Genomic DNA, 24499 nt, shown 5'->3' on the forward strand with positions numbered 1-24499 from the left:
TGCGTGATCATTTAAAAAAAATTTTTTTTCTTTAAAGATTATACTTATTCAGGAGAGACAGGGAGAGAGAGAGGCAGAGGCTGAGAGAAGTAGGCCCCCCACTGAGCAGGGAGCCCTGCAGGGGACTCATCCCAGGACCCTGGGATCATGATCTGAGCCAAAGGCAGATGCTTAACCCACTGAGGCAGCCGAATGCCCTCATTTTAAAACATTTTAAAATTTAAAGTAACTGCCTCATGGATTGTTGAGTAGGCAAAATAATGTATGTCCAGTGCGGAACACAGTGCACTTGACGGGCTCCTGATGTTCAAGGGCAGGTTGATTTGGTGAGACAGGAAGCACGCTGTATGGGAAAGGCGGGGCTGACAGCTAGGGAAGAGGGCTTGAGAAGCCCTGGTTGGGGGGCAGCACTGATCAGAGGGGTGCGGAGCTGGTGACGGGGTCCCGCGAAGCCCACACGTCCTGCCAGATGGAGAGGGCCCCGCCCCAGGCTGGCACGGAAGCGGGAGACGGTCAGACCGACTGCACGGGTGGGGAGCACGGGGAGCACGGGGATCGCTGCGACAGCCCCTCCCCTGCCGGACCAGCCTCCAGACCCAGGGGGCGGGAGGTGGGGGTGGGGTGTGGGGGGGTGTGGCCCTCCCCAGCGACCCCCGTCCAAGCAGTGCGGGACTTGCTCCTCTGGCCCCCTCTGACCCCGGGAGGCTGCAGGCTGTGGTGCCGCCGACACATGGGCCGGATTCCTGGATCCGAGCACACCCGCACACTGCCCAGGTGGGGTCAGGCCTTTGCGGGCAGGGCCTGCAATGCTCAGGTTCCCTACACACCCCCACCCCCACCCGAGGGGGACTTCGATGCATAACCAAGTTTGGGGACCCGGACTTCACTCCCCTTGCCGGCCAGCTGGCAGTGCGCACGGTGGATTCCGGGGGAAGTGGGAAAGCCACAGCGCTCGCTTCCCGGCCTGTTCATCCATCCAGTCCTTTCCCTGCCGCTTGCTCGGTAGAACACGCACCCCGTTGGGGACGTTTCCCGACCCCCTGAATCCCTGCGGCCAGCGACTGAAAGCTCCCTGTCTAAACCCGTCACCTTCGGGCCAGGCAGGCTAGCGCGGACATGCTGGCCCTGGGCCAGGTCGCGGTTGGGGTCACGGCTGCAGGGAGCTGAGGCTGAGGCCCAGCTCCCGGGAGGACAACGCGACTTGCCCGGCCTCTACCCACGGAAGTCCACGGAAGTTAACTCACCAAAGCGGGACGAGTGGCTCTGCTGGCCAGAGTGTGTCCCCGTACAGGAGACAAGCTTGCAGGATGGAGACGGGAGTCTTTCATGGTGGAGAAACCGGGGGTGCGCTCATCTCCGGCTGGAGAGGACCCGGTGTGTAGGGGAGGGAGGGCAGGTGGCCGAGGAGAGGGTGCCCCCGGGAGGATGGCGGGAGACCCTGGTGAGGGTCAGACCGGGAAGGGCCTTTCATGGCAAGCTGAGCTCTGTCTCACCTTCTGCCGGGTCTCAGCAAGTTGGAGGTTTACAAGCAAGTTGATCCTGTGAAAAACTCAAGAGTGCTTGTCTGTAGCTGAGCAAGATCCACTGGGCCTGACAGCAAAGCCCCCCGGGTCCGAGGTGGTGCAGGTGCGGCGTGGGATGTGAGAGCCATTGCACCCCGGGAGGGACAAGCAGGGAGAACCATGGGCTGGGGGGGCGTGGGGGCCGGGCAGTGGCAGAGGCCAGCCCGCGCTCCCGTGCTCAGGGAAAACGGGGAAGGGCCATGCCAGGGAAGGGAGACGAAGGCCGGTCACGGTCAGTGGCCAGAGACAGGTTCGGTCAGGTTGTCAGGAGGTGGAGGCCTGAGCAGAGAGCAGGCTGCCAGGAACGGGGGCGGGGAAGTTCAGAAAGAGGCCGAGGGTTAAGGCAGAGGTTCAAGCATTGCCTGAAAGGCTGCACCTGCATTATTCAGTTAATATTTGTTAAGCAGCTTCCTGGGCCCTGGGGGAGGCCTGCGGGTACAGCCGTGAGCCCAGCAGTCCCTGGAGCCCCTGTTCAAATGGGGCCAGAGATAACCGGTCAGCAAAGAACGGGGTGAAGCAGGAGCAAGTCAGGTCCAAGAGGTAAGGGGATATGATGGTTTCGTGGGTCAGCTTGTCGGGATGACTGTTCAACCAAAGACTAAGGGGCGTGTCCCTGTGATCAGAGCTCTAAGCGCCATCGTCCTTGGTAACCTGGGTTGGACTGAGTCAAGCCCCTGGAAGCCTCAGAGCCGATCTCCTTTCCCACAGGGAATTCCGCCTGTGGGCAGCGGCTTGAGCATGAGCGGGTGTGCGGCCTCCCTTCCTGACGGCCTGCCCTATGGGGCTCGCACTCCCCTGGCCAGGCCCCAGCAATCTGCCAAGCCGCTCCGCTGCAGGAAAGCTCTCAGTCTGGTCTGCGTCTCTCCTCGGACTGACGTGGGGGGACTGACCACCCCCCGCGGTTCAATCTGTTCCCCAAGTGAGCCTGAGCCACAAGAGGGCTCCAGCCAAGTGCCCACGGTCTGTGGTCTGACTCCCGCGGGCAAGGGCTCCCTCTGACACCAAGGACTCATGTTGGACAGCAGCAGAGAAAAATCAGGATCAGGAATGAAATTGATGTGTCCTAAACATGGGCCGTTCCTTTGTTAGTATGACTAGCACAATGAACTCGAAATGTGATCGCGTCCTGGTGGAACTGAGACACCTTTTTTTCTTTTTAAGATTTTATTTATTTATTTGACAGAGATCACAAGTAGGCAGAGAGGCAGGCAGAGAGAGAGAGAGGAGGAAGCAGACTCTCACTGAGCAGAGAGCCCGATGCAGGGCTCCATCCCAGGACCCTGAGATCATGACCTGCGCTGAAAGCAGAGGCTTAACCCACTGAGCCACCCAGGCGCACCCCTATTTTTTTAATTAGGCTCCACACCCAACATGGGGCTCAAACTCATGACCCTGAGATCAAGCGACACATGCTCTACTGCCTGAGCCAGCCAGCCAGGCACCCTGGAACTGAGACAAACTTTTGTCCAGTCAGATCCTGGACCTCGTGGCATTACCTATCCAGCCACTTCCCACTCGTCTTGACTCCAGAGACTGTTCTCGGTGCCCGACCTTACCACAAACCGAAGCAGACGCTGTGATGGGCAGCTTAACCGCTGCTGAGGATCGTTGTTCAGAGACAGGCCGAGTCTGCCCGGAGCCAGCACGACGGGTTTGAGAGTGAGATATTCCTAGCTGCGTCCCTTGACTTGCTGTGAGTGGACCCTTTGGCAGACAACTCGCCTTCTTGAAGCCCCAGCTGTCACTTCTGTGAATAGGAGTTACTTGAGAAGAGTTCTGTGAGGCTTCGAAGCTGGCATTGGGCCAAGTGTTTGCCTAGAGGCTGCACGGGGTGTGAGCCCAGGACAGGTTACTAACCGTTCAGTGGGAGTCTCCCCACGAGCAGTTCCCGGCTTAGAGGGACACCGGGCAGGTTCTGCGGTGTCTTTCTAGACACAACAGACATCCCTCGAGTCATTTTTTTTAAAAAAAAGTCTTTATTTCACCTTTTTTTTTTTCACTTTTTTTTTTGACAGAGAAAAAGATCACAAGTAGACAGAGAGGCAGGCAGAGAGAGAGGGGGAAGCAGGCTCCCTGTTGATGCGGGGCTCAATCCCATGGCTCTGGCTGGGATCATGACCCGAGCAGAAGGCAGAGGCTTAACCCATTGAGCCACCCACGGCCCCCCCTCAAGTCATTTTAAAAGAGCATTAATAGACTGTTTCAGATTTATCTCAGCTGTTATGAGAGGAATTCCCAGTTTTGATATACTTTTGAGCCACCATAAGGCATCTTCTGTCTTTAACATATTCTTAAATTTCCTCCAAGGATAGACTCCACAGTTGCCAAATATGATTAAAATATCGGTTAGCCTTTCTTTGTTTAAAAAAAAAAAAAAAAAGTTGGGGGGGGATTAGGGGAGCCTGAGTGGCTCAGATGGTTAGGTGTCTGCCTTTGGCTCAGGTCACGATTCCGGGATCCTGGGATAAAGGCTGGCATCGGGCTCCCTGCTCAGCGGGGAACCTGCTTCTCCCTCTCCCTGCTCCTCTCCCTGCTCCTCTCCCTGCTCATTCTCCGTCTCTTATAAATAAAATCTTTTTTAAAAATGGGATTTATTGTATACACCAAGCACAATACACTTTGGGGGGTTAATTTTATTTTAATTTTTTAAAGATTTATATACTTATTTGAAGGAGAGAGAGAGAGCACCCACACAGGCAGGGGGAGTATCAGGCACCAGGCTCCCTACCGATCAGGGAGCCCAATGTGGGGCTCGATCCCAGGATCCTGAGATCATGACCTGAGCTGAAATCAAGAGTCAGATGCTGGGGCACCTGGGTGGCTCAGTGGGTTAAGCCGCTGCCTTCGGCTCAGGTCATGATCTCAGGATCCTGGAATCGAGAACTACATCGGGCTCTCTGCTCGGCGGGGAGCCTGCTTCTCTCTCTCTCTCTCTCTGCCTGCTTCTCTACCTACCTGCGTTCTCTGTCAAATAAACAAATAAAATCTTAAAAAAAAAAAGAAGAGTCAGATGCTTGGGGCGCCTGGGTGGCTCAGTGGGTTAAGCCTCTGCCTTTGGTTCGGGTCGTGATCCCAGGGTTCTGGGATCGAGCCCTCCATCGGGCTCTCTGTTCAGCAGGGAGCCTGCTTCCTCCTCTCTCTCTCTCTGCCTGCCTCTCTGCCTACTTGTGATCTCTGTCTGTCAAATAAAATAAATAAAATCTTTAAAAAAGAGATAGAAAGTCTGATGCTTAATCAACTGAGCCACCCAGGTGCTCGGCTAACGGCCCTCTTGACACAGAAGTTTCTCTCGCACTGACCACGTGCCTGGGGCCTCTCTCTCGTGTGGTACTGATGATCATAGGACCCAAGCTCTGACTGAAGGTGGTCTCACACGTGCGACATTTATAGGGTTTCTCTGTAGCCTGGCCCCTCTGGTGTCTGCCCAGAGCCCTGTCAGCGCGCAGTGCTCTGTCATACCCGGCACAGCCGCGAGGTCTTTCTCCAGCAGGGACACACTGATGGGTGAGAAGACTTGACTTTTGACAAAAGCATTTCTTGCTGTTTGCTTCTCTCCAGCGTGAGCACCGTGATGTTTGCACCATGAAGGTTTGCTTACACAGACGTGGCCTCTCTCTGATGCGAATGATTCGGTGTGTGATGATGAACTTTGACTCTGGCAGAAGGCTTTCCCACAGCCGCTGCATTTATGAGGTTTCTCTGCAGCGAGGATTCTCTGTCCCGTGAGAAGACCTGATCGCCAAGTTTTCCCACAGCGAACGCGCGCGTGAGGTCTCTCCCCAGTGTGCGTCCTCCAGTGTGTGATCAGACTTGGTTCCTGAAAGATTTCCCTCTAGTGTGGAGCCTCTGGCATTGAGAAACCTGTGAGCAATTCCTGAAGGCTTTTCCACGCTCCCATTTATATGGTTTCCCCAAGAGAACAAATTCTCTGATGTCAGTGAGGTGCGTTCTGCCTCGAGAATTTTCCACAGTCAATGTGCAGAAGTGAGTTCTCCCCATGACAGATTTTTCCAGAGCTGAGTAAGGGCTTCCCTCCTGCGTGTTTTCCCAGATGCCCTGGAGTGCTCCGCTTATTCCTGGTTGTCAGTGTTTGGTCTAAGAGAACAGAAAATAGAAAAGGCAAATGTCATCAGTCTCTGTGGTAAAGAAAAGAGACATCCCACAAAAAGTCTAGAATGAGTTACATGCCTTTGAGATAAGGGGTAGGCAGCCCGGACCCTCGAGGCCGACAGAGCCGTAGCGAGAATTCTGACTCCCCCCTGAATTGCTTGGAGACCACTGGGTCACGGCACTAGGCACTCCCCGGGACAGTGAACCCCTAATCCCGGGCAGGGAGCCCTCCGCATGGTGACACCCCAGAGCTGCCATTGCCACGGGGAAGTGCCTGGTAAAGGGGTGACCCCAAGGAACTAGCACAGCGCTTCTGACCCAAAGGTAAGGATTAAGAGACCCCTCTTCTTCCACGGCTCAGCTCGCAGAGACCATCCTTGCACAGTCTCAGGGCACTTGGTTTAAAGGGGAAAGAGAACTGTGGAATCAGGCATCCATTTCCAATAACAACTAAAACCGAGCTGGAGTGTCGCCGTCATTCATTCGGGGTCCAGAAGGTCCCCAGTGCTAGTGCTCTCATCCGTAGAGCTGTCTGTCCCTCTCCATCGCTTCGGCCTGCTCTGTCCCCACGTGCCCGGGACTCCCCAGTAGTCAGATGCTTCTCTTGGGCTCTGCCCTGGGATGTTAGACAGGAGGGGCCGGGCAATCAGAGGAAACTGGTCCCCCCCAATGGTGGGGGTTCCTGAGCGGGAGGCTGGAGTGGAGGAAGGCCGCCCTTGCTCCTGGGCTGGCCTGGGGACAAGCACGGGCCAGCTGCCCGCTCTACAGTGTGTCTCTCAGTGAACCAAATGGGTTCAAGTTCTTTTTCACTCCTTCCATCTCCGTCTGGACTGCCCTGAAGCCGTGGAGATGGGGCAGCTGCCGGGTCAATCGTCCTGTAGGGTTGGGGCTGCAGCGTGAGGAAAGGCAGCTGGGAAGCATGGTCAGATCTCTCCCAGAGGAAATGCCAAGTGCATGAGCTCTATTATTCCCAAAGCCATGCTGGGAGTGTGGTTGTGGCAGCTGGTAACCGGCTCCAGCAGCTACTTCGGGAGCCCAGGTGCCCCTCGCAATCCTCGTCAGGCCTCGGAGGGAAGGCAGCCCTCCTAAACTAAGCCTGGGGAGAGAGCCTGTCACAGAGAGCCAGGAGGTACCCCCACCCCCACCCCAGGGCAGAGGCAGTACGAATTGTGGCTGTTGACCCCGGAGCTTGAGGCCAAAGTCAAAAAACCAGCCTGAGGGTTCAGTTTTCCCTTAGGGGCCTCCATCCGGCCCTGCCCTCGATGTCTGGTCTGGAGGATTAGTCTGGTCTCCCGCTGGTTGTTGTTGTAACCCCTGACAAACAGGTTAAATTCCTTGGTCCTTGTTCCTGTAGGGGAAGACATGCCTGAATCCAGCCGCAGGGTCTGGACAGGGTTTGCGGTGGAGAAGCCAAGCCCCAGTGATCTTGCGTGCGGCCAGTGTCTCTGCTGCTTCTGCACCTAAAGATGTAAGTGGGAACTGGAGGGGGATATGCCCGCAATTTTCCAGCCCCTTAAGAGTTAGAGGGGATTTTCCCATTCAGGGCCTGCTGTGTGCTGCTGGGGACAGTGGGACCCGCAGATGGCTAAGCAGAGGAGGAGGAAGGGAAATCACAGCTTGCCTACCAGGCGCCGGCAGTGTCGGTGCAACAGCGCCACCTGCAGGACACAGCTAGGGGCACACCTGCTCCTGAAGGACTCCAGACCCAGGGGGCTTGGTAATTCTCCAACACAATACTCCCATTTTGGGGTGAATCAAGTCAAAGTTGATGGATGGCAAGATCGGCAGAGCCTAGCAGACCTCACTGGTGAGACAGGAATGGTCTATTTAAGGGCACAGTCCTTGTGCTCCCGGAGGGGTCTTACATGAAGTGGCACTACGGCTTTGTAAGGAACTTGAACCCGAGAAATGGATCAGTAGGGACTGGAGGTCTCAGAGTCTCCCCTGAATGCCTGGGCTTGGTTCCCTGATGGCTCCTGATGAACCCTGATGGGGTGAGCCCTGATGGGCTCTACTGGGGAGCTGCTGCTGCCCAGCTTCAGGACCAGCTGCCCAAAACTGAAAGCCAATGTCACAGCTCTGCTCAGTGGGCAGAACTCAACGCTGTTCTCATCATACATCTGGCCAGCACTCCCCATGAGGAGGCTGGTGACATTTTGCTGACTTGGGCTGTCAGCCAATGGCTGGCTGCTCGCTTGGCCCCTTGAAGCTGACAGAGAAGATGAAAATCATGTGCTTTGGGAGCAGTGAACACACCTTAGCTCTGACAGTCGAGTCACTCGTGTGCTTGCCCATGGTGGGGACCTGGTCTCTGGTAAGACTGGCACTTTTAAGATGCTGATCAAGCCAGAAGCTCCTGCCCACACCTAAACCAATTCCATTGAACCTTCGACACCTCCTCGGGTCTTTCTTGGTGCTGATGTCCCTGTTCTAGTCTGATCCCCTGACTTAGGCCACATCATTATGGCCCTTGAAACTAAACCGTGTCATGTTTTAGGTTTTGCAGACCATCTACAGTCTGACATTGGGGTGCATGAAGCTTTATCTCACAAAAGCTACCCAACAACGGGTCAGTAGTCAAGGTGTTGCGTGGACATCCTACACTCCCCACCATCCTCAGCATCTGAGTCCCAAGGGCTGGGACGGCCTCCTCCAGATCATCCTGACCTCCCTTACCTCCTCCTGGCCCACAGACCTTAGTAAGACATCCTGGTTGCTAAAAGTGGCTGTTCCCTGAAAGTGATCTCCTCCTGCTCAGCCATCTCTTGGGTAACAATCAGGATGAAAGGAAGGCTTTCTAGACTTGTTTTGAAAATTAAAGATTCTGTCCTGACCATTTCTGGGTTTGACACTTCTCTCCCTCCCCCCACCCCCCACTGCATGGCTACCCCGGGGCCAGCCTGGTGGTAGCCAAAAGGGAGCCTAGGGAATTCCAATCCTCTGGGTACAGCCCAGCCAAAAGGGAGCTTAGCGAATTCCAACTTAATTCTGCTTCAGCCACCAGGAGTCTCTTCATGGACTGACATAATGCTAGATCATGAAGACAATGCTCTCCAGCTCCCCCACAGTGTGCTGTGGCGGGCTGAACAGTGGCCCCCCCCAAACAGCCAGGTCCCAATCCTTGGAACCTGTGAATGTTACTTTACAGGGGAAAGAGATTTTGCAGATCTCATTAAAATATGGATCTTCAGATGGGGAGATTATTGTGGATTTATAATTAAGATCTTCAGATTGGGAGACTGTCAGGGATTTATGATTAGGTTAAGGATCTTCAGATGGGGAGATTATCCTGCGTTATCCCAGTGGGCACTACGTGGAATGCAGGGGGTCTTTATAGGAAGGAAGCAGGGAGGCGGTTTTATTACCGAAGGTGATGTGACAAAGGGAACAGAGGGACAAAGAGAGTTTCGAAGACGCTGCTAAAAGACTGGACTTGAAGATAGAAAGTGATAAAGCAGCACACATCTCCGGGTACCTGCTGCCTGTGGGCGCTGGGATGGGTTCTGCGGGGTCGGGACACAGGTGTCCACCTGCTTTCTGAGGGCTTACACTTTGGGTGTGGCACAGACACACAGTAAAAGAGCCAGCGGGACAAACTGTAGGGGCAGCAAGGGGGGGTAAACGCAGCCCTCAGCCTGCTCGAGTGTAGGAGTGGGGGGAGGTCTGGAGAGGGCGAGGTTTGCCACGAGCCAGTTTTGCGAGGCTGCTGGAGACGGAGGGTAGAGAGGTCGGGAAGGCTTAGAGTGCTGGAGATGTCCCTAGTCCTGTGGGGAATACGGTATTTGGAGGAAAACCACTTCAAAATAACCATCCGCTGAGAACTACTTGGGTTCCTGTGTGTCAGGTGTGGCGTTGGTCACAGAGGCCCTCACGTGGGAGCGAGCGAGAGCCCGTGCGGCTGCAGCAGGAGGACCAAGGGGCAGAGCAGAGGACAGGCCGGCTGGCAGGCGGGCCCGGATACTGCAGGGCCTTGCACGCGGCTTGGATTTCATCCTGAGGGCAAACACATGATTTTTCATTCCTCCTGCAACAGCCTTAGGAACTAGGCCGTTTTATTCCAATTTTACTGACGAGGACGATAAGGTTGGGAGGGATCAGAGTTAAGCTGTTTGTTCCAGGGCTTCCGCAGCTGCAGGTGACACCCAGGACCGGGTCTTCCGGAGCCCGGCGGCCTCGGGGCAGCACGCCCCGTCCGCCGAGGCCCCGCGCCCACTGAGCATGCGCCGCCGACCTACGGAAGCCGGCAGGGAGGGGGCGGGGCCGAGGCTGGCGGGCGCGGGGAAAATGGCGGCGGCGGCGAACGGGACTGGAGGGAGCAGCGGGATGGAGGTGGATGCAGCAGGTAACGGGCCTCGCGGGGGCCTCTTCTGGTGACGCCCCTCGGGGAGCGACAAGGCCCCCCTGGACTCCCGGGAGGAGTCGGCAGGCAGGACGGCAACACCTCCCCCTGGACTAATTTGCGGGAGGGATGTCTGGCTCCGGCTCCGCGGTCTTCCGCTCGCAGCCCCGGGGCAGAATGTGCCGCGCCGAATCCGACTCGCCCTCCTTTTCCTCCACCCTCAGTAGTCCCCAGCGTGATGGCCTCCGGCGTGACGGGCAGCGTCTCCGTCGCTCTCCATCCCCTCGTCATTCTCAACATTTCAGACCATTGGATTCGCATGCGCTCCCAGGAGGGGCGGCCTATGCAGGGTGAGTGTTCGGCGTAGTTCTCCCACCTCCTCTCGGTCACCTCCCCCAAATAGGGGTCTTTGCCCATTCCGTCCCTGAGACCGGTTCCCCGTCCCCCAGGTCACCGTGGCTCCACGGTGGTTCACACGGACCTCGACCCTTGGGCTTGTAGTGATGAGGGCCAAGATTCCTCACCCTCAGGTCTCACGTGTCGTTCTCTCCCCGCAGTGATCGGGGCTCTGATCGGGAAACAGGAGGGCCGAAATATCGAGGTGATGAACTCCTTTGAGCTGCTCTCCCACACTGTGGAGGAGAAGATTATCATTGACAAGGAATATTACTACACCAAGGAGGAGCAGTGTGAGAGGGGAAGAGGCTTGGAGGGGGAGGGAGGAGTGGGAGTAAGAAACAAAGGCAGAGTCGGGGAGATGCCCGGGTGTTGGGAAGAAATAGAATGGGACAAGAAGGGGTGGGGAAGTGAGAGTAGTGGGAAGGATCTCAGAAAGAGACCGCATTTAGGCATTCCCCCCAGATGACAGTAAAGGACAAGATAGAAGGGATTAATTATTGTGAGCTGAGCCAGGAGTTGAGTGCGGAGGGGAGAAGTCGATGAAGAATATACCAGGCGCTTCCAGTTACGGGAGGGTGGTTTAAAGAAAGAACCCTGTGCTCTGGTTCTTTCTCCGCAGTCAAACAGGTGTTCAAGGAACTGGAGTTTCTGGGCTGGTATACCACCGGTGGGCCGCCTGACCCCTCCGACATCCACGTCCACAAGCAGGTACACGTGCTCACACGTGCGTGCTGGGGGAGAGTGACGGGAGGGAGGAAAGATGGGCCTTGACACTCGTGCCCACCATCCCCTCTTCCAGGTGTGCGAGATCATCGAGAGCCCACTCTTTCTTAAGTTGAACCCTATGACCAAGCACACAGATGTGAGTAATGCTGACCCCGTGCCTGTTTGGTAGCCCCACCCCCACCCCTGGCCTGTCCTTCCTTTCCCATCTGCGTCCAGCTGAATCTTCACCTGAGGGGTATTCTCCCACTCAGCAGCTGTGACTTTGGGTTAGTCATTAAACCTCTAAACTGCTTTTTGCCTCACGTGGGAGATGGGGATTATCCTTACTTCAGTGGGTCTTTGGGAAGATTGGATGGAAAAGTCTACGGTGGAAGAGCCAAGCCCAGCGTTTGGCCTGTAGTAGCTCAGGGGCACTTGATGTCACGCCGTCTCCGCTGTTTCTTTACAGCTTCCCGTCAGCGTTTTTGAGTCTGTCATCGATATAATCAATGGAGAGGTAATGGCCTGCCCTTCAACCCTCTGATCCTGCCCCCGGCCTTTCCTGCTTCTGACTCTGCCTTTGTGCCCTGTAGGCCACCATGCTGTTTGCTGAACTGACCTACACTCTGGCCACGGAGGAAGCCGAACGCATTGGTGTGGACCATGTAGCCCGGATGACAGCCACTGGCAGCGGCGAGAACTCCACGGGTAAGGAAGGCTGGAGGGGCTTCCTCGGCCGTGGGGCTGGAAAGTGTGGCCACGTTCATTTTACACGTTGGCCTGTTCCTGTCTCCCTGCAGTGGCCGAGCACCTGATCGCGCAACACAGCGCCATTAAGATGCTGCACAGCCGGGTCAAGCTCATCTTGGAGTACGTCAAGGCCTCCGAAGCGGGTAGGACAGTGTCTCCCTGGCACTCCTCTCCCTCCTGGGAGAAATTGTCTCCCTCCTGGGGAGGTGACAGCATCTACATTAACGCAGTCCTTTTGCGCCTTTAGGAGAGGTCCCCTTCAACCATGAGATCCTGCGGGAGGCCTATGCTCTGTGTCATTGCCTACCAGTGCTCAGCACAGACAAGTTCAAGACAGACTTTTACGATGTGAGTATAAAACCCAGGCTGGGGAGGTAGGGCTTTTGTACATCATGTCTATATGCAGGACATGGGACAGTCCGCTGTCCCCCGGACAACTGGTCTTTTCCTTCCAGCAATGCAATGACGTGGGGCTCATGGCCTACCTCGGCACCATCACCAAAACCTGCAACACCATGAACCAGTTTGTGAACAAGTTCAACGTCCTCTACGATCGACAAGGCATCGGCAGGCGGATGCGGGGGCTCTTCTTCTGAGAGGGTATTTGAAGGGATGACACACAGGTCGGACAATGGTCCCACAGGGGAGGGGTGTCACACTACCATAGAAAAACCTCCTGTCAATAATAAAAGGGGAGCAGCCCCTCAGCACCCCTTCCCGTGGCTCTGTCCTCTCTGTTGGGCACCACACAGCCTTCTCAACTTGGATCTTAAGGAAGGGCCTTGGTTCCAGCCTTGCTCAGGCAGGACAGCCTGCAGTGGTGGGGAGCTTGCCGCCACTTGAGGTGACCCCAGGTCTGGTCAGGTGAAGGAGTCTACATTTGAGCCAAAGGCTGCCCGCTTCCGCCTAAGCGAGCCGTTTCTTAAGGTCTCCCTAGGACAGCAGTGCAGAGACCAACTCTATACACTTGACTAGTGACTGATTCTCCAAGCTGAGTGAATTGGTCTTTTTTGGACAACCCGGAAGCTTTATGGGCCCGGTCTACTGCCAAGAGGAAGTTTTCTCTTCGCGCTAATGTTCAGTGCTTATGACAGCGCCACATCTGACCCTTGGCACCTCACCCCTAGCAGGTGGGGGGGCTCCAGTCACCACACTAGAGAGCCAGGTGTGAATGCGGGGACTGGTACCTGTGATCACCTGTCCGTGGTGTCCCACCTCCCTGTGCCACCCTGCAGCTCCCTGTCCTCACCCCTGAACAAAGCTTTAGAGGGAGAGTTGGCAACAGAAGGTCTGAGCATTGAGGCATTTCAGGAAGCAGACAAGGGGAGGAGTTGCCTGGAAGCCTTGTAGTTCACTTCCGCAAGGTGAACCTCCAGAGCCGGGAGGCAGAGTAGGACCGGGAAAGGGACTGGAGACCAATCTTTCATGTCATCTCCGCACAGCGGACTTACAGGCTGGGGACGCAGCAAGGAGTAACAGTGCCTGGCAGGTAGAGCGGGCACATTACTCAGTCAGTTTATGGAGTGAACCGGGTAAGAAGCACGAAGGGAACAAGGTAAGAATCTAGAAAATTCTTAAAACCCTGTCTGAATAGAATAAAGCAACCTACAAACACTTTATTAGCAAAAAGAATAAAACGAGTGCAGTTCAGGAGAAACGAGGGGGTCCTCTTTTCCCCTCAAAGGCACCACGGGCTCTTTTGGGGGGCGGGGGTCACCACACGGAACGCAGAGTCTCACCAGCAGGATGGACTCAGACAAAAGTGATCCGTGTCCGGGCGGTATTAACCTGCCACACGTTTAACTCCTCGTACTCATCCAGCGCCGCTTGGAACTGGGCAGGGGTGAAGCCCCGGGAGATGCAGCGCTGCTCCGCCTCTGCAAAGCGCACGCTCCGGCCGTCGGAGACCAGCTCCCGCACAGTGGCAAATATCACGTCCGCGGGCCTCTGGGTCCTGTAGGGAACAGCAGGGCGGTGTAAGGTCAGAGGACCATCGGCCGTGGTAGCGCCGAGGCCAGCACCACACACGTGAGGATGCGGGAGCCGTAAGGCTAAGTCGCCGGGGCAGGTGAGGCACGGGGCCTGGTGTGGCTCACCTCGCCGCCTGCCCCTTGTCGCCCAGCAGGGAGTCCTTGGACATCTCCATGAGCCTGATGGCTTCGTTCACATCTTCCTTCTCCACCGTGTCCACCATCCGCAGCCGTGCCTGCGGGGAAGGGAGGGAGAGATGGGCACGGGAGGAGGGGAGGGAACCACCTCAGGGGACCCCCCCACCCCGCTCCAGCTTCAAAAAGGGCAGCCCCGAAGACGAGAGGAGAGCCCCCCGCCCAGCAGCCGCAGTGCGGGGCCGGCACTGTCAGACCGAGACAAGTGCAATGCGCGGGCAGCGTCCAGCAATTGCCCAAGTCTCCGCCTTGCAACGCTGGCCAGTCCCGGGCTTCCGCTGTCCTGTGAGGGAGACCAGACCCTCCGGAGCACCCCTGGGCTCCCCACCACGACAGACAGAGCAGGGGGAGCTCGGCCAGGAGGGCGGCTGGCAGAGAGGTCGCGTCCCCGGGGCTCGGGAAGTGCTAGCTCAGCAGTAGGTCAGGTAATCACACTACCTGCACGAACAGCACTTTGGAGCCCCCGGGACCAAGGTCCAAGGTGTGCGGACAGAACTGCAGGTTTCTAGCAAGGACGGAGGACACGGGGGAGCGCAGGCGACCCCCTCTCCCCCCCGCCGTGAGGCTGGAGCAGCGGGGCAGGCCTCTCCCTCCAGGGACGCCGTGCGTGCCCTGCCGGAGCAGCAAGTACCCACAGTGCGGTAGCCCGCAGGACCGCTATCTGCACTGTCAGCACTTTAGCACCGGCAGGGCCTGAGCGGGAGGGAGGCGGCCGCGGGCACAGCGGGGCCGGGGTGCTGGGGGGGAGGTGGTGAGGGGGGGTGGGGGCTGCCTGGGGAATGTTGGAACGGCCCCCCCGCCGGCGGAGCGGGCCCGGGCGCTCACCAGAGCCGTGGACAGCCGCAGGATGGCCAGCAGGGTCCGGGCGGAAGTGTAGGTGGCGTCCTTGCTGGCCCAGGCCTCCCGCCTCATCTCCACGTACGCGGCCGTGATGTAGTCGGCCAGAGACTCCGGCACCGTGGGCTGCTTCTCCCGGCACATGGCGATGTAACGTCTGCGGAACAGGTTTGAGGGAAAGCAAGAGTTCTCCACTGAAGGCAACACCTGCTCCCCCAAGTAGGAAAAACAAATTTGCTTGAGCACCGCTGGAGTTCTCCCACTGGCACCTTCCAAATGACTTCAATGTTTTCAGAAAAAGGATTTTACAGGAAAAATCCACCAGTCATAAAAGATGGTCAAGTCCCCTCTCCTGAACCTAGGACGGGGGCCCCACTGTGCTTTGTTGACTGCAATAGAACAAGAAAACAGGGACAAGACAAGGAGAACTGGGGGCTCCTGGGGCCCCTCGGAGCAAACCCATCAACTCCACGGAACAGGGTCCAGCCACTCCTGAAATCTGGACCTGCCTCTACCCGAGACGGGCAGCTGGCGAGAAAGGCTCTGATGCTAGGTCTTGTGAGGCCACCAGCGGGGTGGGGGTGAGAAACACCCTGCTCTCAGCCCCAGAGGGGAGCGGGGCGGTGGTGAGAACACCCGATTCCAGGAGACGCACACACGGCCCAAGCTGCTGCCATGCGGGGGGACGGGCCCGGCACGCTGGCCTTGCCCCCGCTGTCCTACCTCATCAGCTTCATGTCCAAGGGTTCAAACTGGGCTGGGGGCTGGCGGCTGTGCTGGTGCACGTAGGTGATGTGCTGGGCCAACCTGAGCAGAGCGGAGGCAAGCAGACACGTTCTCCTTGGGGCCACATACCCTGTGCCCCGTGCCTCTACCCACGGCTCAACCCACCAACTCTTCACAGTGTGGAATCCTCACTGGGGTTTTAGTCCCGACTCCCTATCTCCCGTAAGCAGGAACTGGAGGGGTTTCCAACCCCTCCTCCCTCCCCACGGAGCACTAGGGCGGTGTGTCCTGGAGCGCTGAGCTCCACTTACCGTAAGTCATTGTCCCGGTCAGGCCGGTCCTGGATCAGCCACAGGAGGTCGAATCGGGAGAGCAGGGCAGCAGGAAGCTGTATGTTCTGCTCCAGGCTGCGGCGAGGGTTGTAGCGCCCATAGGCAGGGTTGGCGGCAGCCAGGATGGAACAGCGGGCGTTGAGCGTGGTGAGAATGCCGGCCTTGGCAATGGAGATGGTCTGCTGCTCCATGACCTCGTGGATGGCCGTGCGGTCGGCCTCCGCCATCTTGTCAAACTCGTCGATGCAGCACACGCCCTGGTCGGCCAGCACCAGGGCCCCGCCCTCCAAGGTCAGCTCTCCGGTCACCGAGTCTCTGAGCACAGCTGCTGTGAGCCCCACTCCCGAGGAGCCCCGGCCCGTGGTGTACTGGCCTAAACGACACCATCAGGAAGAGGGAAGAAGCAGACACGTTGAAGAGGAAAACAACAAGGGAAGAAGCAAGGACAGGACGGAGGTGGGGCCCGCCGGGTCCGGGGCTTCCCGAGGCCTCTGAAATCGAGTGTTGGCCCCGGAACCACGTGCCCTCCCCGACCCCCCCGAGGAACAGAGAAGCATAGGGCCCCAAGGTCTGGTACATTCACCCCTCCCAGGGTTGTTACTCACTGCGGGGCGCCAGGCGATCGATGTAAGACAGGAGCTGAGACTTGGCCACACCGGGATCCCCCATCAGACAGATGTTGATGTTGCCTGGAAGAAGGGTTCAACTCCAGCTGACCCCTTCTCTCCACGCGCGCTGCCCGACGACACGTACTCCTGAGGTGCTCCCCGACAGCCAGCGCTACTTCTCAACACCCCACCCCGCCCCGTGCCCACGAAGCCCGCATGCTCTCTTATGCTGTGACACAGAGGTCTCATATTTGACTTGTCACAGGATGCTGGACCCTTGACATTCTGGCTCCCTCCCACCTGCCCTGTCCCCCCCTCCCTCCCCCAGGCTTACCCCTGATCTTCATGCCCCGAGGAGACTGGTCGACCCCTCCCACCAGCAGAAGCAGCAGAGCCTTTTTCACGTCTTCGTGCCCATAGATCTCTGGGGCGATGGAGGCCGCCAGCTTCTCATAGAAATCCTCCTCTGCGGGGAAGTTTAGAGTAGTTGCTGGGGGAATGGGGGGGGGATCAGAAAGAAAACCCCGTTCCCAGGCCCGCCCAGGCCCCGCACCTGCAATGTGCCTCAGCTCCTCCGCGCTCAGCTCTCCTGCCACAGCCTCGTCGTCGTCGCTCTTGTTCATCTTCACGACCCGATGGGCTTCCAGGTAGGTTTCAGAGAGGAGACCCTTAGGTGGGAAAACGCCAGGACACGGATGAAGGCCCTTTCACTGGCATTTGTGCTACGTTGCCACTGACGGTTCTCTTGGAGGGGGGTGGGGGCGAGAACGGAGGCAGAGAGAGCGCATCTTTCTTCCTTTCAAGCCCCTTTCCTACCTGTACGACCTGTCGGAACCCAGTGCGCAGGATCGGCAAGAAGATACCAGTAACACTGACGTGGTCCCCGGGCTGGGCGAGCCTCGTGTTCTCGCCTTCTACCAGCACCGTGATGCTCCGAGGGATGTTTCCCACAGGCACTTGGTCACTCTATAGGGGAGAAAGCCCGCGGGCAAGAAGGAAGGTACATGAAGCCGACAAGGCCCGCATCTTCTGGGCTTACGCATCCCACCCCGCTTCTCAGCCTGAGGAGCCAAAAGAAGGGACCCTGAGATCATCTTCGCCAAATCTCCCTCCTGCTCTAGGTCACCCCTCTGCCTCAGCCTCTTTTTCTTCCTTCCGCTCTGCGAGTGGCTGTGGAACCTGAGTGAACACCTCAACTCTCTTTCCCCAGGCCCTGTACCCCAAACTCACATGTTCCTGCATCTTCATCTCCTGGAATTTGATGAATTTGGAGCCGCGCGTCTGCAGATACAGCCGCCCTCCTGAGCGGTTGGTCTGGCACTCTTGGCTCGGGCACATGATCAGAGGCATGAAAGTAGGGGACTGGATCTGGGATGTGAGGAAGGAAAAGCAGAAGGAAACGAAGTCAGTCACCTGAGTGAACACTTCCTCCCCACAGCACACACCACAAATGGTGAAGGAGGTCTTGACCCGTCCTGAGCGAAATGATGATACGAACAAAAAAACACAAAATAGATGAAACGACCACTACACACCAGTAAAAGACCAACAAGTGAACACAGTCACGTTTTACAAGAATAAAATAAACAACAAATAAACATCATCACACAAACTAGTTCTGGGCAAAATCACCAACAATTAAATGTGTTTCTATTCCTTGCTCTGTACGTACCGGCTGGTAGGTCTCCGCCCCACACTGGTCACAAGTGTAAGTGGCCACCACCATTCTGGGTTTGACTTCAGAGACACGAGTGACAATTCCACGCACAGTGACCAATTTCCCCACAGAGTCAGCCCGCACTTCCCGGATCACACGAGGCTTGTTACTGCTTGGGCCTTGAAAGTACAGCTCGCTACGTGTAGAAAATGGTCACATTAACGTCCTGGAGAACAAATTCCCACAGCCCCCCCCCCCCCCCCCACGGAGACCACTCACAATCTGCGCATGAGCTCAGGGGGGTACTGGTTTTGCGGGCTTCGGGCTGCCCCAGGGTCACGGCTACGCTGCTCCATCATCAGCCGGTGCTCGATGTAAACATCCAGAACATCTTTGTTTACCACCTAAAGAAAGATGAGAAAAAGGAGGAGCTGAATGAGGCAAGCAAAGACCATGAAGGGCACGAGGCAGAACTGACTGCTCTCTTTCTGCCAGCAAGAAAATCACCAGTATCCGAGAAGCTTCCCAAAAGCAACTTGTCCCTCGCCCCGCGGTATTCTGCAACCACTCACCTCCCTCTCCTTGTACTGAGGAAGCAGCTCCTGCACAGCGTCGGCAAAGAGCCTTACATAGCGCCTGGCGTTCTCACAGATGGAGTCCACCAACTCGGGGTCGTCCTCAGCTACATCGTCTAGGTCTACGTACATTGCCACTTGCTCCCGATGAGCCAGTCGAACCTGCGGCAAGAAGAGACAGCAACGGAGCCACGCTTTACCGGACCTGGCAGTGTCCACCCGCCATAGCGGGGAAAGACCAAGCAATACTCCCTCCTCACCCCCCCAAAGACATCCTAACTCGTAAAGTACACTCTGATCTTTAAACATGTACAACTACACCCACTTACTAAGTACTAAATAGAACACCCCAGCGATCATTTACAACACATACTTAAGAAAATCAACCGGAACACCTTTTACAACTCCTTAAGCAAACACCCATTCCCTCCACTTTATCTTAAACTTACCAACTGGTTCCCATATTTGAACTGTTTCTTGCCAAATTCATCATCCTGATAAAACTCCTGTAGGAATTTCTTAACCTTTTCTGGAAAAAAAATGTAAAACCACCAGAATCAGTCTTTCAGATACTTTGCCAAAAAACCCCTTGATGCAAACCTAAAAAACTCGCTTCGCTTACAAAATGTATGAAGTAATCAGTTTACATGAACATCGAAGAAAGCCTTTGTAATTCTCCCCAAGTAGAACAGAACTCCTTCTCACAAGTCCGTTCCTACCTACGGAAGAAGGGGCCCCGGGCAGTTAGAGCATTACCCAAAAACCTACGCCCGCCCCCAGGGAATTCTAGGCTCTTAGTTAAAATTCTCAGTACCCCTTTCCCAAAGGGCTCCCGCACTCCGCCACACACTCCGAGCTCAAGGTTCTCAGCTTTTCTTCCACGCCCAAGAGTCCGCCTTTTCTTTCGGGCTCCTCAACCTCTCCACTAGGCCCGTGCGCCACCCCACCCCCTCTCCCGCCACTGCTTCCGCTCTTAGTAAACAAAGAAGCACATGGGCCCAGATGCAGCCGCTTCACAGCCCGGGATTCCTCCGCCCAAGGCGGGAGCCCGTCCGGCGATTGGCCCGCTCGTCCAAGGCCGCGCCGTGCCGCCGCACCACCTCCTCCCCGGGGCTTCCGCGAAGCCCCCCAGTTCCAGGCACGCCCCCGCCCCGAGCAGCTCTCTCCAGGGCCGCCGCGCGGAAGGACACTGTTTACACACGACACTCCCTCCAGCGACGTCGCGCAACTTCCGCCCGCCTTCACTTCCGCTTGGAGGTTGGCCTAAAGTGGCCAATCCCGACGCGCAGCGGCCCGGGCCCGCCCGCCCCCGGGACTCCGGCGCGTCTCCGAGGGACGCGGGCGCTCCGAATGCTTAAGGGCGCGGAGTTAAGCGAACCCGGGGTGGCCGTCCCTGCGGACGCGGGGCCCTTGAACAGGGTCTCCTGAGCTCTTGGTTTCTCCTGGGCGCGACCCTCTCCTCTGGAGCCCCCAGCCCGGCTATCAGACCCCCCACACCCCGCGAACCCCCTACTCCTTCCCCAAACAAGATGACCGACTCTTCTCCGACCTCGGTGGCCCGCGCGCCTCTCAGGCACCGTCTGCCTCGGCCCCGCCGCCTCCCGATCCTGCCTCTGGCCTCGCGCACCGACCCCAGACCCCCAGGACGCCGGTTCACACCAACAGGTGTTGGCCGGAAGGCTTCCTGCACAGGACGCTCCTCCCAACTTTGCACACCCTCACCTTTCTCGAGCACGTAGTCCTTAACTGCCATTGCCCGTGCGGCAGCAGTTGGCGAGTTCAAGGTTCTCACTCCTGGGACGGCAGAAAGCGTCCGCGCGGCGGGCTACTCAGGACCAACCGAAATTGGCGCGAAACGTCGCGCCCCACGTGACCGGCGCCGCTGCGAGCAGGCCTATCAGAGAGGAGGCTCTTCGCCCCTCCCAGGCCCCAGCCTCGGCCAATTACCGGGCGAGCGTGGACTGAGTGACGGGGCAGCATCGCGGGCACCGGGAGGAAAAGGCGGGGCGGGGCGGGGCGGGGCGGGCGCCGGGTTTCCCGCGGTCCGAGCTGGCACCGGCAGAGGAGAGATCGCTCTTAAAGGGCCAGTCTCCTCGCGTCCTTTTGTTCCGGGGCCGCAGGGCGGGGCAGGCCAAACTTTCGCTGTCTCCTTGCCTACTCTCCGGAACCGCCATGATCTCCCAGTTCTTCATTCTGTCCTCCAAAGGGGACCCGCTCATCTACAAGGATTGTATCCTTGACCTGCGGGGCGGGAGGAGGGGCCTGGGTGGGAGCAGCGCCCCAGAGCCAGCCTGTGTCGCTGACTCCTTAGCTGCCCTTCCATCCGGTCAGTCCGCGGGGACACTGGCGGTCGGGATGTGGCCGAGCTCTTCTACCGGAAGCTGACGGGACTGTCCGGAGATGAGTCCCCGGTTGTCATGGTAACCAGTGGCGGGGCGTGGGGTAGGCTCCCGTCGGGCTGGGAGTGGGGGGCGCCTCCTTCCGCCCGGCGCTGTTTCCCTGAGAGCTTGTGCTTGGTGGGGGGTACACGCTACCAAATAATCCGAGCGACAGTTTCTCGAGCGCTAATGCTATACCGGCACAGCTCCGCCTCTCCGGAGTAGGTGCTGGGGACTCTCTCCGCCGACACATTAAGCAGCTGGGTCCCGGGCGGGGGGTGGGGGTGTCCCTGGCTCACCCCAAGGCCCACCGCTAGGAAGTCTCGCGGGCCCTTCGCACAGTTCTGTCCCTAACGCTCTCTTCCCCGCCTCTGCTTCAGCATCACGATGACCGTCATTTCATTCACATCAGACACAGCGGCCTCTATTTGGTGGCCACGACTTCAGAAAACATTTCTCCCTTCAGCCTCCTAGAGCTGCTCTCCCGGTGAGGAGGGCAGGACCGGGCACCGGGGCGCGGGGATGCGCGCGCGCAGGAGGCTATGCACACTCCGACCGCCCTGTTTTCCCAGGTTGGCCACTCTCCTGGGCGATTACTGTGGCTCCTTGAATGAGGGGACCATCTCCCGCAACGTGGCTCTTGTCTACGAACTCCTGGATGAAGTGCTGGTGAGGGCCAGGGGGTCTCCCCCACGGCACTCCACACCCTGCTGATGTGTGCTGGGATGGGGAGGCTGAGTACATTCATTTTCACCCCTTTCCTGCGCTGATCACCCACTGGCTGTCCTTCCTCTGCCGGCAGGACTATGGCTACGTACAGACCACGTCCATGGAGATGCTGCGAAACTTCATCCAGACAGAGGCTGTGGTCAGCAAGCCCTTCAGCCTTTTTGACCTCAGCAGTGTTGGCTTGGTTAGTCAAGGGGAGGAGGAGGAGGAGGGTTGGTGGGTGGCGTCGAACCTGAAGATTGTTGCTTTGGGTGCTTTCCAGTTCGGGGCGGAGACGCAGCAGAGCAAAGTGGCCCCCAGCAGTGCAGCCAGCCGCCCCGTCCTGACCAGCCGCTCTGACCAGGTGAGGACAGGTGTGATGGGTTCAGACCCTCTGATTTTTTTCCTGGGACGCCAGAGATGGAGATCCTTGCGTTGCTAGATGTGGATTATCTCTTCCCTAACCCCCGTGTCCCCACCCCGGGGTTCTAGCCTCCACTGCCCTGTCCTGTCTGTCCACTTGAGGACACAGGCCGTTCAGCCTCCAAGCGTCCAAATCTCTCTTCCTCAGAGCCAAAAGAACGAAGTGTTTTTGGATGTGGTCGAGAGGTTGTCTGTGCTCATAGCCTCTAACGTAAGTTTGGGCCCCCAGCCCTGAAGCTGAGGACAGACGGCATTTGGAAAATGTCTGGGGCATTGCGGGGTGTCACCTCTGGGCATTGACCTCTCTGCTATTCTTAGGGCTCGTTGCTGAAGGTAGACGTGCAGGGAGAGATCCGGCTCAAGAGCTTTCTTCCCAGTGGCTCTGGTGAGAAGCGTGTAGGCTTGGCCCAGGGTGGGTTCTGGGACAGGCTCCTTGGTGCCTTGTACGGTGGTATCTGGCAGCCTTTTCTGACATTCTTTTCTCGGACAGAAATGCGCATCGGTCTGACGGAGGAATTTTGTGTGGGGAAGTCAGAACTGAGAGGTGAGAAGAAAGTAGGTCTCTCGCTCCTGCATCACTAGCCGGAAGTGGCGTGGGACAGAGACAGGTTCTCGCCCAGCTCACCCCGGCTGCTCTTCTTTCCCACACGTGAGTTCCAAGAGACTCTCTCTCCTTCCAGGCTACGGACCGGGGATCCGGGTGGATGAGGTCTCGTTTCACAGCTCAGTGCTTCTGGAAGAGTTTGAGTCTCATCGAATTCTGCGCGTACAGCCCCCTCAGGGCGAGGTGAGGATTGGGCTGGCCTAGCGTGTTCCATCCACTATGGGGAAGGGAGGCAGTTCAGGGGTGAGACCAAACTGATCTCCGTTCTTGTCTGGTCCCAGCTGACTGTGATGCGGTACCAACTCTCAGACGACCTCCCCTCCCCGCTCCCCTTCCGGCTCTTTCCCTCTGTGCAGTGGGACCGAGGCTCAGGCAGGTGAGACCATTTCCCTGTTCTGGAACTTCTCTGAAGTCTAAGCTAATACAAAGATGTTCCCGAAACTCATTACGGAGGAGCGGTGGTAACAGGATAGAAGTCAGGAAAAGACACCCTCCCCTCAACGTGGATTCAGCCCTTAGTAGATCTGTTGCTTGGGGCACGACCCAGCAACAGCCATGCATGGAGGCTACGGGGTTGTGAGGGGCAGGGGGGTGAGAGGGAGGATGTGAGCTGCCAGTAACCCCACCGTGCCCTTCCACCCAGGCTCCAGGTTTACCTGAAGTTACGATGCGACCTGCCCCCAAAAAGGTACAGGCGGGGGGCGGGGGGCGCACACAGGGCCCACATACCTACTGCTCCTGCCTTCAGGTGCATCCGCCAGCTTCAGAATCCTGTTCGGTTAGAGGCAGGAGGACTGGGGAAGGGGACGGGGGAGCACTGGTGCTGATCCCTAGTTGTGACGTGAATGAAACACGGGGCTGACTCTGTTCCTTTTTCCTTTGCAGCCAAGCTCTCAATGTCAGGCTGCACCTTCCCCTGCCACGAGGGGTGGTCAGGTTAGTGGGCGAGCCACGGGGGCTCGGGCAGTTGCACCCACTTCCCTGGACGAGAGGGTGGCCCCGGGAAGGGTGGAACTGGCCTGCCCCGGGAAGGCAGGGACTGAGCCCAGCGTTTCTCCGAATTCCAGCCTGTCTCAGGAGCTGAGCGGCCCCGAGCAGAAGGCAGAGCTGGGGGAGGGCGCCCTTCGCTGGGACCTGCCTCGGGTTCAGGGCGGCTCCCAGCTGTCAGGCCTTTTCCAGGTACAAGCTGCGGACTCTCAGATCCTCCCCTCCGCCTGCACGTTCAGCCCCAACCCGTCCCTCCTCCCGCGGTGGGCCTCCCCGCTCTCCATCCTCTCTGGGCCTCAGTACCTCTCCCCGGCCTCTGTCCCTTCCAGATGGATGTTCCAGGCCTCCCCGGGCCTCCCGGTCAAGGACCCTCCACCTCGGCCCCTCTGGGTCTGGGCCCTGCCAGCCTCTCGTTTGAACTTCCCCGGCACACGTGCTCCGGCCTCCAGGTTCGCTTCCTCAGGCTGGCGTTCAGACCCTGCGGCAACACCAACCCCCACAAGTGGGTGCGACACCTGAGCCACAGCGATGCCTACGTCATCCGGATCTGAGGCTCCCCAGACCGGGCCCCAGGCAGCAAAGGTGGTCGTCTGGGCAGCTGGAGAGGACGACCCTATCTTGTCCACCTTCTGGC

At 57.8% G+C, this 24499-nt stretch overlaps 3 protein-coding genes across 8 annotated transcripts; 2 read left to right on the forward strand and 1 right to left on the reverse strand.

Moving 5' to 3' along the window:
- Window positions 1-7033: 7033 nt before the first annotated feature.
- Window positions 7034-12580, forward strand: COPS6 (COP9 signalosome subunit 6). Of its 2 annotated transcripts, none has more exons than XM_082712917.1 (10): window positions 7034-7140; window positions 10236-10361; window positions 10569-10700; window positions 11030-11118; window positions 11210-11272; window positions 11585-11632; window positions 11709-11823; window positions 11916-12008; window positions 12113-12213; window positions 12321-12580. In XM_082712917.1, exons 2-10 carry the CDS (start codon window positions 10250-10252, stop codon window positions 12459-12461), a joined length of 894 nt encoding a protein of 297 aa, XP_082569043.1. In that variant the 5' UTR covers window positions 7034-7140; window positions 10236-10249; the 3' UTR covers window positions 12462-12580. The 2 variants fall into 2 exon arrangements, with proteins under 2 accessions (XP_082569043.1, XP_082569042.1); XM_082712916.1 differs by lacking the exon at window positions 7034-7140 and adding an exon at window positions 9600-10014.
- An 872-nt stretch (window positions 12581-13452) lies between these two features.
- MCM7 (minichromosome maintenance complex component 7) lies at window positions 13453-20636 on the reverse strand. Of its 4 annotated transcripts, none has more exons than XM_082712851.1 (16): window positions 19863-20009; window positions 19388-19484; window positions 19215-19294; window positions 18763-18927; window positions 18470-18594; window positions 18206-18386; window positions 17764-17901; window positions 17350-17499; window positions 17087-17201; window positions 16868-16999; window positions 16531-16614; window positions 15905-16298; window positions 15591-15674; window positions 14856-15024; window positions 13962-14071; window positions 13453-13819 (listed from the first exon to the last, which is right to left on the reverse strand). In XM_082712851.1, the coding sequence occupies exons 4-16, from the start codon at window positions 18895-18897 to the stop codon at window positions 13618-13620; spliced, it is 2019 nt and encodes a 672-aa protein (XP_082568977.1). In that variant the 5' UTR covers window positions 18898-18927; window positions 19215-19294; window positions 19388-19484; window positions 19863-20009; the 3' UTR covers window positions 13453-13617. The 4 variants fall into 4 exon arrangements, with proteins under 4 accessions (XP_082568977.1, XP_082568976.1, XP_082568975.1 ...); XM_082712850.1 differs by having other exon boundaries at window positions 19580-19990; XM_082712849.1 differs by lacking the exons at window positions 19388-19484; window positions 19863-20009 and adding an exon at window positions 20488-20636.
- Window positions 20637-20856: 220 nt separating this feature from the next.
- Window positions 20857-24461, forward strand: AP4M1 (adaptor related protein complex 4 subunit mu 1). 2 transcript variants are annotated; one of them, XM_082712902.1, is made up of 15 exons: window positions 20863-20995; window positions 21097-21185; window positions 21524-21630; window positions 21716-21812; window positions 21946-22056; window positions 22135-22215; window positions 22423-22485; window positions 22593-22659; window positions 22765-22818; window positions 22955-23061; window positions 23160-23254; window positions 23522-23566; window positions 23764-23814; window positions 23946-24057; window positions 24195-24461. In XM_082712902.1, exons 1-15 carry the CDS (start codon window positions 20938-20940, stop codon window positions 24414-24416), a joined length of 1359 nt encoding a protein of 452 aa, XP_082569028.1. In that variant the 5' UTR covers window positions 20863-20937; the 3' UTR covers window positions 24417-24461. The 2 variants fall into 2 exon arrangements, with proteins under 2 accessions (XP_082569029.1, XP_082569028.1); XM_082712903.1 differs by lacking the exon at window positions 21524-21630 and having other exon boundaries at window positions 20857-20995.
- The last annotated feature ends 38 nt before the right edge of the window (window positions 24462-24499 follow it).

The sequence above is a fragment of the Mustela nivalis genome, assembly GCF_964662115.1.
Source record: "Mustela nivalis genome assembly, chromosome: 19".
NCBI classification, from domain to species: domain Eukaryota; kingdom Metazoa; phylum Chordata; class Mammalia; order Carnivora; family Mustelidae; genus Mustela; species Mustela nivalis.